Source organism: Bubalus kerabau, chromosome X (genome assembly GCF_029407905.1).
Source record: "Bubalus kerabau isolate K-KA32 ecotype Philippines breed swamp buffalo chromosome X, PCC_UOA_SB_1v2, whole genome shotgun sequence".
Classification (NCBI taxonomy): Eukaryota; Metazoa; Chordata; class Mammalia; order Artiodactyla; family Bovidae; genus Bubalus; species Bubalus kerabau.
Window position 1 is genome coordinate 123,864,171 of NC_073647.1, and position 15,487 is coordinate 123,879,657.

The 15,487-nt window shown below is 38.2% G+C and overlaps 1 protein-coding gene across 1 annotated transcript in view; it reads right to left on the reverse strand.

Annotated features, from left to right (window-relative positions):
• Nucleotides 1–2,244: 2,244 nt before the first annotated feature.
• LOC129640166 (cilia- and flagella-associated protein 47-like) overlaps nucleotides 2,245–15,487 on the reverse strand; it is a 136,483-nt gene continuing 123,240 nt past the window's right edge. Inside the window, exons 13-14 of the mRNA XM_055565402.1 lie at nucleotides 9,010–9,202; nucleotides 2,245–2,357 (exon numbers count right to left, since the gene is read on the reverse strand). Of these exons, the coding sequence (XP_055421377.1) occupies nucleotides 2,245–2,357; nucleotides 9,010–9,202 (306 nt within the window). The remainder of the gene's footprint in view (nucleotides 2,358–9,009; nucleotides 9,203–15,487) is intronic.

The window sequence follows — 15,487 nt, forward strand, 5'->3', positions numbered from 1 at the left end:
GTGATGCCATCCAACCATTTCATTCTCTGTCATCCCCTTCTCCTCCTGCCCTCAATCTTTCCCAGCATCAGGGTCTTTTCCAATGAGTCAGTCCTTTGCATCAGGTGGCCAGAGTGCTGGAGTTTCAGCTTTAACATTAGTCCTTCCAATGAACACCCAGGACTGATCTCCTTTAGGATGGATTGGTTGATTTCCTTGCAGTCCAAGGGATTCTCAAGAGTCTTTTCCAACACCACAGTCCAAAAGCATCAATTCTTTGGTGCTCAGCTTTCTTCACAGTCCAACTCTCACATCCATACATGACCACTGGAAAAACAATAGCTTTGACTAGATGGACCTTTGTTGGCAAAGTTATGTCTCTCCTTTTTAATATGCTGTCTAGGTTGGTCATAACTTCCCTTCCAAGGAGTAAGCGTCTTTTAATTTCATGGCTGCAATCACCATCTGCAGTGATTTTGGAGCCCAGAAAAATAAAGTCAGCCACTGTTTCCACTGTTTTCCCATCAATTTGCCATAAAGTGATGGGACTGGATGCCATGATCTTCGTTTTCTGAATGTTGAGCTTTAAGCCAACTTTTTCACTCTCCTCTTTCACTTTTATCAAGAGGCTCTTTAGTTCTTCTTCACTTTCTGCCATAAGGGTGGTGTCATCTGCATATCTGAGGTTATTGATATATCTCCTGGCAATCTTAATTCCAGCTTGTGCTTCTTCCAGCCCAGCGTTTCTCATGATGTACTCTACATAGAAGTTAAATAAGCAGGGTGACAATATACAGCCTTGATGTACTCCTTTCCCTATTTGGAACCAGTTTGTTGTTCCATGTCCAGTTCTAACTGTTGCTTCCTGACCTGCATACAGGTTTCTCAAGAGGCAGGTCAGGTAGTCTGGTATTCCCATCCCTTTCAGCATTTTCCACAGTTTATTGTGATCCACATAGTCAAAGGCTTTGGCATAGTCAATAAAGCAGAAATAGATGTTTTTCTGGAACTCTCTTGCTTTTTCCATGATCTAGCGGATGTTGGCAATTTGATCTCTGGTTCCTCTGCCTTTTCTAAAACCAGCTTGAAAATCTGGAAGTTCACAGTTCACGTATTGCTGAAGCCTGGCTTGGAGAATTTTGAGCATTACTTTACTAGCATGTGAGATGAGTGCAATTGTGTGGTAGTTTGAGCATTCTTTTGCATTGCCTTTCTTTGGGATTGGAATGAAAACTGACCTTTTCCAGTCCTGTGGCCACTGCTGAGTTTTCTAAATTTGCTGGTATATTGAGTGTAACACTTTCACAGTGTCAACTTTCAGGATTTGAAATAGCTCAACTGGAATTCCATCATCTATACTAGCTTTGTTGGTAGTGATGCTTCCTAAGGCCCACTTGACTTCACATTCCAGGATGTCTGGCTCTAGGTGAGTGATCACACCATCGTGATGATAAATATTTAATGCTAAATATTAAAGGACTAATTTGAATGTCTGGGAAAAATGTAAACTTCTTCATAAAGAATAACTGTTTTCTGGTTTAATGAAGTTGAACATTCAGCACATTTGAAACAACAATACATACAAATTTAAGACCTCAAGACCACATTAGTTTTAAGAATAGGGAGCATTATTATAAGACCAATGCAATCTCTCAAATATGTACTGAATATTGTTTACTTTGGGCTTCCCAGGTGGTGCTAGCGTAAAGAACCCGCCTGCCAATGCAGGAGACATAAGAGATGTGGGTTCAACCCTGGGTTGGGAAGATCTCCTGGAGTAGGAAATGGCAACTCACTCCAGTTTTCTTGTCTGGAAAATCCCATGGGCAGAGGAGCCTTGTGGGCTACAGTCCAAAGGGTCACACAGAGTTGGACACAACTGAAGTAACTTAGCATACACGCACGTATTGTTTACTTAAACTAGCACAAAATAAAGAAATTAGGGGCACCTTTACATGGTACATAAAATACAATTATTGCCAAACATACTTATAACTCTGTTCCACTAAAGTAAATAGAATAAAAAATTGTATTTTTCATTCACAAGAACTACAATTGTTACTTCATCAAAAAATGTTGAAATAAGCATGGCTTAAATAATAAGACGTCATTCTGTAGAACAAAGCTCCTTTGAACAGACAATTCAAAATGCTCCAATTTGTGGATTTTGTTGAAAGTGTACCAAAATGAAAGTACTTAGTCCTGTTAGAAATTACACTTTATGCTATAAAATGGTCCATTGCTGCTCTCAAAATCACCAGGTGATTACAGGATGATAAAATTCCCATTAGCAATCGAATGTAGCAGTTGAAGCAAAGGGTCCAAAGGGATGACATAGGGGGATACTTGATCATAGGCATGATCCACTGAAGAAGATACTATCATTAAGGTGTAAAATATGGTTCATCTATGAAAGAACCTCAACTAAAGTGTTAATGATAAAAGGGCTTAAGTACATATAACACAAAGCATTACTGGGAACAGAAGGCAGAAGGATGAGTGTATAAAAGCAAATTCACTATCTCCTGGCAAGCACTAAAAAGGTCACTGATATACATGAGACAGGTGTCCACTTATCACTTGAAAAACGCTTTTTGACTTTCACTACACTTAGAACAAATCCTCATGTGTTAGGGATTTTCAAACACAGAATGGGCATGTCTTTTTTATTTCTTTTTTAAAATAGTGGCTCCCAGAAACCATCTGTAATTAGAGAATGAACTTTTTTGAAACTCCAACGGACTGCCTGGTAGCATGTGCTCTTGGACAAGTTAATAGCAAGTCCAGGGTTAAGATATCTCAGTGTGCCTTCAGTGCTGAATTCAGGTGCCCTGGCCAAAAGCATGTGGCTATGGTGCACTTCAATCCATGGACTTGCTGCTGCCAGACCAGATGCCTATTTTATCATAGGAGTCACTAGCTCAGCCATCTCGCATGACTCTCCAAGACTAGAGGAATGAAATCCTAAAGCACTACTCTGATATTCATAGCTTATCAGGTGGCTGGGGCTCTAGGTCATCTGATTCCAACTTTACTACTCACTACTCTCCAACATGCCTTCCTGTAGCAAGAGGTAGAATCCCTATTTGTCTTATCCCTCTCCATTCCATCATAGCAAAGAAATTCTAATGAGAGAGTGCAGCAAAGGAAATCATCAACAAAATGAAAAGACTGAATGGGAGACCTACTGGATGGGAGAAAATAATTGCAAATCATATATCTGATAAGGGGCTTATATCAAAAATATATATATTAAAAAAAATCCATACAAGTCTTTGGCAAAAAACAAACAAACAATTCCATTGAAAAATGGGCAGGAGACCTAAATAGATATTTTTCCAAAGAGGGCATACAGATGACCAACACGTATATGTGCTCAATGTCACTAAAGTGAAAGTGAAGTCGCTCAGTCGTGTCCCACTCTGTGCGACCTCATAGACGGCAGCCCACCAGGCTCCTCCGTCCATGGGATTTTCCAGGCAAGAGTACTGGAGTGGGGTGCCATTGCCTTCTCCAGAATAGATATGCTAGACTATCTCATTCTCAATCCAGAGAAGCAAAACTAGATTTTTAGCTATTATTTATAAAAATTTCAAATTGCTTATAAGACCTAAGAACAAAATTAAAAAAAACAAATACAAGAAAACATGTCAGTAACTTTGAATTTCAGGAGAATTTCTAAAGAAAGGGAGAGGTCACCGATTAGTCATGAATGTATAGTAATATAAACATTTTGTAAGGCAGAATTTTCTGTGAATAGTGATAAAGCAAATAATACTGTGGGATGTATATATATATATATATGTATATACATATATACACAAAATATAGTTGTAGTTTAGTCTTTGTTATAAAGAATGCTACAAATTGATAAGAAAAATTCAAACAAAATAATAGAAAAATGGGCAAAGTACATGAATAAGTATATCACAGAAGAGGAAATCCAACTGGCTAACAAGCAAATGACAAGATGAAACTATTTTTTACCCTTCAAAGTAGAAAAACAAAGTAGTAAAACCATCATGAGAACACCCAGTCCTGGCAACATCACTAACCATCAGTGAAATGCAAATCAAAATTACAATGAGATATGGCCTCACACCTGTTAGAAGGGCTACTATCAAAAAGACAGGAAATAATAAGTGTTGGTGAGGATGTAGAGAAAGGGAATCATGGCGCACTGTTAGTAGGAATGTACATTGACGCAACCACTATGTAAAACAATATACAGGGTCCTCAAAAAAGCTAAAAAGAGAACCATCATACAGTCCAGCAAGTTCACTTCTGGGTATTTATCTAAAAAAATGAAAACACTACTTTGAAAAGATATATGCACTCCGCTGTTCACTGCAGCATTATGTATCATATCTAAAACATGGAAAAACCTAGATGTCCATTAATGGATAAATGAATAAAGAAATTGTGGCATACACACACACACACATACACATAAAATGGAATGTTATTCAGCCATTAAAAAAAAAGAAAGCTTTCCATTTGTCACAACACAGATGGGCCTTGAGGATATTATGATACATAAAATAAGTCAGACAGAGTAAGACAAATACCATATGATCTCTCTTATATGTAGAATCTAAAACAACAACAACGATAACAAAAAACAAACTCATGGACACAGAAAACAGACATGGTTACAAGAGAGGGATACGGAAGTAAAATAAATGGCTGGTTTTTGTTTTGTTTAAATAAACTGATTTTTTTTTTTTTAATACTAATGACAGAAATGTAGCAGACCTGTCCTGAGGTGAAGATACTGAAAGAAAGACCACAGCAGATATCTAATAAGCATACAACCTGTCATGTCAGTTCCAATGCTAAACTCTCAAGAGTTTCTGAGAAATCCATAATCAACTAAAATACTCTTTATTTGTTGTCTCATCAGGTTGACCAAGGACACACTGTCCTTAAGTTTGACTCTACAAGCTGCCAACTGATCAGTTTACCCAAAAAGTGTGTAAGCAAGGCCCACTATCTATTCTCTGCAAGGTTTCTCCTTTTCAGTTTAAATATTTCACTCCACATTCTTCCTGAATGCATGATTTCTGAGAAGTTGGATATAATTCTTATCTTTGTCTGTCTACAGGTTAGGTGTTTTTCCTTTGGCTTTTTTTCAAGATGTTTTCTTTAATTTTTCTACAATTTGAATATAATATGCCTAGGTATAAATGTTTTGGGACATTTACCCTGAGCTTCCCGGATCTGTGGTGTGATGTCTGACATTAATATGGGGAAGTTTTCAGTCATTATTTTGGGGCCTCCGTGGTGACTCAGAAAGTAAAGAATCTACCTATAATGCAGGAGACCTGAATTTGTTCCCTGGGTTGGAAAGATTCCCTGGAGAAGGGAATGGCAACCCACTCTAGTATTCTTGCCTGGAGAATTCCATGGACAGAGGATCCCTGCAAGCTACAGGCCATAGGGTCACAAAGAGACAGAGATGGACATGACTGAGAGACTTTCACTTTTTTTTCTTTCAGTCATTATTTCAGTTCAGTTCAGTCGCTCAGTCATGTCCGACTCTGTGACCCCACAGACTGCAGCATGCAAGGCTTCCCTGTCCATCACCAACTTCTGGAGCCTTCTCAAACTCATGTCCAGCATGTTGGTGATGCCATCCAATCATCTTATCCTCTGTAGTCCCCTTCTCCTCCTGCCTTCAATCTTTCCCAGCATCAGGGTCTTTTCCAATGAGTCATTATTTACTTCCAAGGAAATTTGTTTATAGAAGGGATTTATTTTTCAAATATAATTGGTAAATAAATACTGTTCTATGAACAATTTAAAAGCGCCGATTGCTTGTTGTGTTACTATGACCTAACTGCTTCATCCCTTAGAGTGCATCAGAATCACATGGCAGGTTTTTTAAAATACAGATTGCTAGGCCCCACCCTCAGAGTTTCTTAATCATAAGGTGTGAGGTGTAGCCTTATCCATCTACCCTCCACAATACCACTGCACCAAGTTGCAACCATGGTGAGAATTTATCAATGGAGTGGGGATGAGTGGAGCATCAATGTTGAAAATTTTAAATCTGGGATACCGAGTATGACTCTTTTCTCAGTCCAAATTAACCTAAGTGGAGTCCTTCACAGAGCTCCTTCTCATGGACCTCCACAGTTATTAACCAGGCCGAGCTGTACTCAGATGGCAACCCACTCCAGCCTTCTTGCCTCGAAAATCCTGCGGACGGAGGAGCCTAGTAGGCTACAGTCCATGGGGTCGCAAAGAGTCGGACATGACTGAGTGACCTCACTTCTTTACTTCACATACTGAACTCAGAAAGTGTTCCCTTCTAACTCAACCATTCAATCTGATCCCCGCATTGGTTCTAGAAGGTACACAGTAGTAGCTTAATATACACTCAGTTGTCTGGAATAGGATAGAGAAATATATAAAACCTGAGTGTGTCCCTTTATGCTCTCCTTCTTTCATTCATTTATTTAATTTCTCAAACAGTATTTGATATCTTTTGTTTTCCATGCAATTTTCGGAGAAAGCAGCAGTGAACAACAAAACAGAAGAGACTGTTTCTGTTAAGAAGCTCACATTCTCCAGGAGGAGGGAAACGAGTTGCCAGTCCAGGTTCGATGCACGATACTGGATGCTTGGGGCTGGTGCACTGGGACGACCCAGAGGGATGGTATGGGGAGGGAGGAGGGAGGAGGGTTCAGGATGGGGAACACATGTATACCTGTGGCGGATTCATTTTGATATTTGGCAAAACTAATACAATTATGTAAATTTTAAAAATAAAATAAAATTAAAAAAAAATATTACTGGGGATCAACACCACTGAGAAGAATGAAGCAAGAAAGAGAAGGACTGAAGGAGGCACTAATTTAGAGAGGGTATTGGGAAAGCTTCTCAGATAATATGATATTTGAGCAGGATCTTGAGTGAAGTGGGCAAAGGAATCGTGAAGATATCCAAGAAAATAAAGCTCCAAGCAGAGGGAACAGGAAGTACAAGGGCTTTGCAAAGGCATGAGACTCAGTGTTTTAAAAAGCAGGAACTAGGCCAGTGTCCATAATGCATTATTCTAAAAAATGCAGCAAACTCCTTGAAAACAACTTGTGTATACCATTCTGTTGGTAAAAATAGAACCATAATAATTTTATAACAAAAGAACATATTCATTTCTAATATATGTACATATTTTATAACACTATGGTTAAAGTGTTACTCCTCAGTATTCAAACTATTTATTTACACCTTGTTTTTTTTTACATTTTTGAACAGGTCAAATACATGTTTATAAGATGTGAATCTTATTAAATTGCAGTTTCAAGGGAAATTGCTTGATATTATCAGCATGTCAATTGGAAGGTAATAAAATATTAATGTTTACTGTTCTCTAATACTAATGTATCAATATATCTTTTTCTACCTTGATGTCATTATGTTTACAAAGTAATGCCTTTAAGTTCGGAGCAACTGTAATTCAAAGTCTCATTTTAAATCACACTTTTAATCTTTTCTAGCTAAAGTTTAGATTAAACTCTGAGGATTCTGTATAAAAAAATAAAACAAAACCCATTCTGAATATGAATGGTTTGTATGTACTTGGAAGAGGGGAGCTGAATGGAAGTCAAAGAAACAACCAAAGTGCACATGTTGTTTTCTCAAGACAAGCAAAGCTTATGATGAAGAAAAGAATGCACAGCTATACTAGCCAATTGGAAATATTTCAAAGAATGTAAGGCTCTCAAAGAATGTAAGAAATGTATAAAGTCTTATTACTCAAGAGTAGAACCAGGGAGTGTCCACCTGAACACTGAAATAGGTCTATCTATGATCACGTACTTGCCTTGGTCTTGGTATATGGACCTAATATGACCTATATGACATATGCTCTGCTATGCTAAGTCACTTCAGTTGTGTCCAACTCTGTGTGACCCCATAGACAGCAGCCCACAAGGCTACCCCGTCCCTGGGATTCTCCAGGCAAGAACACTGGAGTGGGTTGCCATTTCCTTTTCCAATGCATGAAAGTGAAAAGTGAAAGTGAAGTCACTCAGTCGTGTCCGACTCTTAGCGACCCCATGGACTGCGGCCTACCAGGCTCCTCCATCCATGGGATTTTCCAGGCAAGAGTACTGGAGTGGGGTGCCATTGCCTTCTCCATATGACCTACCTCCTCAAAATTCATACTTAGTGATTTCCAACATGACCATCACAATGAAATAGATGTAAGACACTGTCTAGTCAAGTTTCGCTTGATCTCAACTAATAACATACAAAGTTTCAGTAGTGTCAACTAAATTTAATACTTTATAGAGTTGAAAATATCATCAGCGTTATTAAGGCAATCTTTCATTTCTAGAGCATTTCTACATAATTTTTATCATTTATTCTTCAAAATAAATTAAAGATGCATCTTTTATTATTTCCATTTTAAATGTGTTGGGCCCCAGGGCAGGCTGTTTCAAAATGTGCCTCAATGCATACTGATTATTCTGAATTCAAATTACTTAAGAAACAGCCAATGAAAGAGGGACACTTTGATCCCCCCACCGCTTGTCTCCCTGCAAGCAGAAGGTAAATCCTTCATGTGTAAGATGCTCTCCCTGCCTCTACCCACACTCTGTTCAGATTCCTCACTAATTAAGGACCCAAAGCCTAAGTTTCTTTGTCCTGTCAATTCCTCACAAATTTATTGCTTCTTTGTCTAAAAAGTATAAAAGGTTTGTGCTTTGACCACTTTTTAAGTCCCATTTCTATGAGACCTTCGCACATGATTAAATTTTGTTATTCTCCTGTTAAATCTGTCTTGTGTTAATTTTATTATTAGTCCAGCCACAGGAATTCAAGACAAGTAGAGAGGAACTTTCCCCTCCCTGACACATGTAAGGAAACTGGTTTTGAAAATGTTATAGGACATCCTACTTGTAGAACAGAATACATGCTGCACTCGGGCCTAGAATCCATGGATTCTGCGTTCAGTTCTATGGCTCCTTCCATACTCTCAGACTACAATCTGTGATCATTAAAGCAAAAAAAAAATCTCACCTTTTTGACAGTTTTTCCAAATAACATGTCGGGCGTTCTCATAATTTGTGTTCATCCAGCTAAGCAGAATCCTTTCAGGATCAGAATATATGTTGCTGGATGCAAAATAAGCATTGACTTTTGGTGAATTTTGCATATATACAGGGGGCAGATTATTGATGCTATATGGTACAATTTGGGATAGTACCAGAACCTGAAATTTGGATAAAAGAGAGAGAGATAATTTTTACTACTGGAATGGCAAAATAAAAATTAGTATTTAGAGAGTAAATACTACCAGGCAGAGAATAAACAGACACCACCAAGCAATTCTCTGGCATCAACTGGATGTCCTACAGTTCAACTCAAGTCTGACACCATCTATGCAAAGGGTGCATCAGTGCCCACAGGTTAAGAGAGCTGTCTCATAAGACTGTCCTCCATTTCAGATGTCAATCACAAGCCCAGGTCACCTGTGCTTCTGACTAATGAGCTATCTGTTGGAGGTTCCAACAACCCCTTCTTTGGGTTCAATTAATTTGTGAGAGCAGCTCAAAGAACTCAGAACTAGTTTATTACAAAGGATATTAAGAGACAGGAATTAACAGTCAGATGAGGAGATACATAAATAAATCCTTGGAAACAAACTCTTAATGCCTAGTAATTTGTACCACATTAAAAACCATCTCAAATTCTATAGATATATGTACAGCATATCCAGGACATGGAATGCATAACTTGATGTGTCATTTGAGCCAGTCATTTAAAATGGAAATGGATACACAGAAAAACATCAGTGCTATGAAAATATTATTTTTAATCTCACTCGTATTGGAATAATGCATGAGAGTGACCTTCCCTGCAAAACTAGTACATCTCAACATTGGAAAGAAGGCTGTTAAATTCACAGAGGTCACAATAAAAATATTTAATTCAGTAGTGCTATTTTGACAGTGTTCATAACTTTTTTTCAATTTCCTTTTACACTGTATTCATGACAGAGGCATATTTTTAATCCCACATTTCCCTATGAATAAGAGTTCATTTGCAACACCTTTTCTTCTTGTGACCAATGACTCATTCTCTAGGAATCTTACAAATTAATCTTTAAATAACAAAAGATCACTCTACATAAAGCATGGACTTTCTCTGGTAAAGAGAAGAAAATGCCATCATATACTTCTTGCACATACAGTTGACCCTCCATATCCACTGGTTCCCCATTGTGGGTTCCACATCCTTAAATTCAACCAAACACAGATAGAAAATACTCAAAATTATTAATACAAAAAGCAAAAAATTCAATTTGTCCCATGCTGACAGCTATTTATATAACATTTAAACTGTATTCACAACAGTTTACAGAGCATTTATATTGCATTAGGTATGATAAGTAATCTAGAGATAATTTTAAGTATATGGGAGATTTAAAGTATATATGAGATGGTGCCTGGGTTTTACACAAATACCATGCCACTGTATATAAAAGACTTGAGCATGCTCACATTTTGGTTTCTGTGGGGGATCCTAAAATCAATCACCCTTCAATATCCAGGGGTGACTATATACTTATTACAGATGTGGAGAGTTATTCATATATTCCCTATACATGGCTATATCCAAATAAACTGCAATATCTGTTACCGCATGTGAGAATAATTGTGTTAACACATTGCATTCCAGTGACATTATGGACCATCCTGCAAATCTATTTAATAAAATAATTTCACCAATTTTGCTTTCATGCCAGTAATATTTTATTGAAGCTCATTTAAAACACTCTTCAGCAATATGATCCCTTGTACCATTTTTGTTTGTTTTCTACAGAGGTATATAATTCTGAATAATGTTTTGGTATAATTGGTATCTTGCCTCCTTTACTAACAAATATTCCTATTTTATTATAGGGAGATTTTAAATTGCTTTGGGGAAAATGTGTTTAATTAACCAGAAAAATCATTGCTCTTAGTTTAAAAATATCAATATATTTGACAGAACTGTGTACTATTAAAAAAAAACAAAACCTTTCTGACAGATAATACACTGGGAACAAATGAATAAACAGTATGCTATGCTATGCTAAGTCACCTCAGTTGTGTCCGACTCTGTGCGACCCCAAAGACGGCAGCCCACCAGGCTCCCCCGTCCCTGGGATTCTCTAGGCAAGAACACTGGAGTGGGTTGCCATTTCCTTCTCCAGTGCATGAAAGTGAAAAGTGAAAGTGAAGTCGCTCAGTCGTGTCCAACTCGTAGCGACCCCATGGATTGCAGCCTACCAGGCTCCTCCATCCATGGGATTTTCCAGGGAAGAGTACTGGAGTGGGGTGCCATTGCCTTCTCCTGAATAAACAGTATAATTAAACTTATTATTCAGTTATTCATCTGATCACCTTTTTATTTTCCAGGTTCTTTTGTAGAAGTATGACATTCAATTCTTATAGCACATACAGATTCATCCTTTATTGTACATAAAAGCCCTCTTTATGTAATATAGTTTATATTTAGAAGAGCATTCTGAGTTTAAGTGTTTCTCTTATTGTTTTCACCTCTCTTATGCTTCAGTGACCCATTTTTTAGCTATCAACACATTTTTGTGAATTGGGAATATAATGCAAGGAAATAGCAACAACTAAACATGCAAATTTAACAAGCAAAAATAACCAAATGACATAAAATCAAATTGGTCAAGACAAGCTATATCCTGTTATCTAAACTATTAGCAAAGAAGAAATGACAAAGGCATTCTTGAAGTGCACGTATGACCTATAGGAAAGAGACAATTAAAAACTAAAGGGATTTGTGTGAAAACCACAGTCTTCTATTTCTAACTTGTGAAATATCTCAACAACACTGCTTGCTTTTTTAAAGTGTAACTGTCAATCCACGACTGATTTAATAGAGTGCTGAGAGCTACATGCTTCAGACACAATCTATGGAGAAACACTGCTCTGCAGATGATCTACAGGGCAATCATCCATGCCTATGAGTCTATCACTGAATCAGTGAAGAATCTCAACTACAGCTGCCATTCAGATCAGTTTCCAGACAAAAGGATCAACCCACCTGGTAATTACACATAGCACCATGATACAGCAGGACCAACATTAATTTATCATGCTCTCTTGCTATGTCCCTCTGTCTGCCCTGAACAAAATCCTGTTAACATCCTTTGTCTTGTCTTTCAGTGACTGGGAACAAATTCCACACAGTCACCCAAGCCAGAAGCTCACTGTGGTCTTTGACCCCTCTGTCTCCTTCACTTCCATAAGTTATTGTCATTCACCAATTCCTGATTTTTATGCCTGATATTTATGAAAGCTGCTCTTTTCTCATCTTTCCTACTACCTCAAGTATTCTCAGTACCATCACTAGTCACAATGGTCAAAACATGGAAACATATATGTCCATCAACAGATGAATAGATAAAGAAGACGTGGAATATTATATGAAACATAATGGAATATTACTCAGCCATGAAAAAGAACAAAATAATGCTATTTGCAGCAACATGGACGGACCTAGAGAGTATAATGCTAAATGAAGTCAGGCAGAGAAAGATGAATATTAGATAATATTGTTTATATGTGGAATCTAAGAAACAAATAATATAAATGAACTTATATTCAGAACAGAAATAGAGCCACAGACATAGAAAACATGCTTATGGTTACCAAGGGGGAAAGGGGAGGGAGGGGAAGGATAAATTAGGATAGGATTAACATATACACACAACTATGCATAAGGTAGATAACCAACAAGGACCTACCATATAGCACAGGAAACTATACTCAATATTTTATACTAACCTATAAGGGAAAAGAATCTGAAAAAGAAATTGTGTGTGTGTGTGTGTGTGTGTGTGTGTGTGTGTGTATGCATGTATGTGTGTGTATGTATGTATGTATGTCTGTGTGTGTATATATATGTGTGTGTATATATATATAGATCTCACTTTGCTGTACACCTGAAACTAACACAACATTGTCAATCAACTGTACTTCAATAATTAAAAAAAAATTCCCAGTTTCCATAGTGTACCAGAGTGATTTCTATAGAATGCAAAACTGATTATGTCAATCTTGTGTTTAAAATCCTTCAAGATTTCTTTACTGACCTTGTGCTAAAATCCATGAAGTTCAGATGCCTTAGTTTGACTTATGAAGTCAACCACGATCTATTTTCTGACCGTGCTCATAGTCTACTCCTCTTAGTCCCAGCCATACTGTGTTTATTCCTCAGAATATACAATGCTCTATCAAACCCCAGGCATTTCCACTTTGAATTTCCGTTATCTTGAAAAACGTTATTGCCCCATCCTCCAATAAAACTCATCTATTACCTCTGTCACACAAATTGTATTATCTTTCTCTCTAACCTATGCCTCACCTTGCCTACTAAATCCTCCTCATTGTTCAGGGCTCAGTTTAAATTCATCTTTTTCCTAGAAACCTTCTCCAAGGCACAGGCAAGTTAGGTTCCTTTCTATGTGTACTCATCCTTAGTTCTTTGGGTTTACCTTGTCATAACATTTGTCATAGTTTTTTGTAATTGTATTTATTTAATTGCTCACACACTCCAGGACACAAAATCCTTGAAAAGACAGGCTATATCAAGTTTACTTTTATACCCCCAGGGTCTAGTATAGTACCTGGATCATAATAGCTGTTGAATAAATTTATTCAACAAATATTTGCTGAGCCTCTGCTATGTAGCAGGCACACTATTAAGTTTTGAGTTCACAAGTAATAAGTGGTATCTAAATTCATAGACTTTTAGTTGGGAAAGATGGGTTAAATGAACTAGACATACACATGAATGCATGCGGGAGTGAATAAATGAATGGGTGAGTGAAAGAAGCCTACAACCAAGAGTAGGACTAGTTTGTCCATAAACTATATGCAGCTTTTCTGTTTTGGAGTTGCTCCTTTTTATCAGTAGACAAAATTATATATGATGCAGTGTGGAGTTAAGAAAGTAAAGAAGATAGCTTTTTTTTTCCCCCTCCAAATCTATCTTTGGGTGAGAGTCACTAATACCCCCATCATTCCTGTGGGAATTACTAAAAAAAAAAATACAGGATTTCTCCTCTTGACATCCAGCAATATAGACAGGGCAGGTTGCCTGGGGAAGAAAAGGTAGAGATGGGGGAATAACTGGGAATCAAAGAGCACAACGAACTCTGTAGAGGGTAGGCCTAGGGGGCTGGCTGCAGTGGAGGAGTTCAGAGTGCCAGAGGGCACCTGGGCTCTTGGGCCTGGGCTATTGCTCCCCAGTAGAGAACAATAAGGAAGAAAGCAGAAAACTACATCAGGTAATCTTGGAAGAAAGTATGTATGCATGTTAACCTTTCCTCATTTCTAAACTGGGGATTACTGGTCATGTATGGATGTGAAAGTTGGACTGTGAAGAAAGCTGAGTGCCGAAGAATTGATGCTTTTGAACTGTGGTGTTGGAGAAGACTCTTGAGAGTCCCTTGGACTGCAAGGAGATCCAACCAGTCCATTCTGAAGGAGATCAGCTCTGGGATTTCTTTGGAAGGACTGATGCTAAAGCTGAAACTCCGGTACTTTGGCCACCTCATGTGAAGAGTTGACTCATTGGAAAAGATTGATGCTGGGAGGGATTGGGGGCAGGAGGAGAAGGGGATGACAGAGGATGAGATGGCTGGATGGCATCACCAACTCAGTGGACATGAGTTTGGGTGAAATCTGGGAGTTGGTGATGGACAGGGAGGCCCGGCATGCTGCAATTCATGGGGTTGCAAAGAGTCGGATACAACTGAGCGACTGAACTGAACTGAACTAAGCATTAGAGGCAGATACTATAATTTTCGCCAACATCTATTCTTTAATATTTCCTTTTTTAGGTACTAGAAAATGCCTGTACTTATCAAATTTAGGGGGCTTCCCTGATAGTTCAGTTGGTAAAGAATCCACCTGCAATGCAGGAGACCTTGGTTCGATTCCTGGGTTGGGAATCCACTGAGAAGGGATAGGCTACCCACTCTAGTATTCTTGGGCCTCCCTTGTGGCTCAGCTGGTAAAGAATCCACCCACAATGCAGGAGACCTGGGTTCAATCACTGGACTGGGAAGATCCCCTGGAGAAGGGAAAGGCTACCCACTCCAGTGTTCAGTCCCAGAGAAATCCATGGACTGTATAGTCCGTGGAGTCGAAAAGAGTCGGACACGACTGAGCGACTTTCACTTCACTTCACAACAAATTTGAGACTATGTTTTTCAACTTTCCTTGAAGTTAGGTGCAGCAATATGACCAAATTCTGCCCAGTGGAACATGAAATGGAAATGATGCCCTTTTCAGATGATATCCTTAAAAGGTATTTACTTGTCTTCTACTCTTTTATCTGCTCTTCCCTGTTCTGAGAAATGGACCCAGAAATAAAAGTCCAGTACTGAGGATGGAAGAGTCATCTACTATTTCTAAACCACTTCTCCACAATTTCATGAGAAAGAAAAATAATTATTCTATCTTATTTGGGC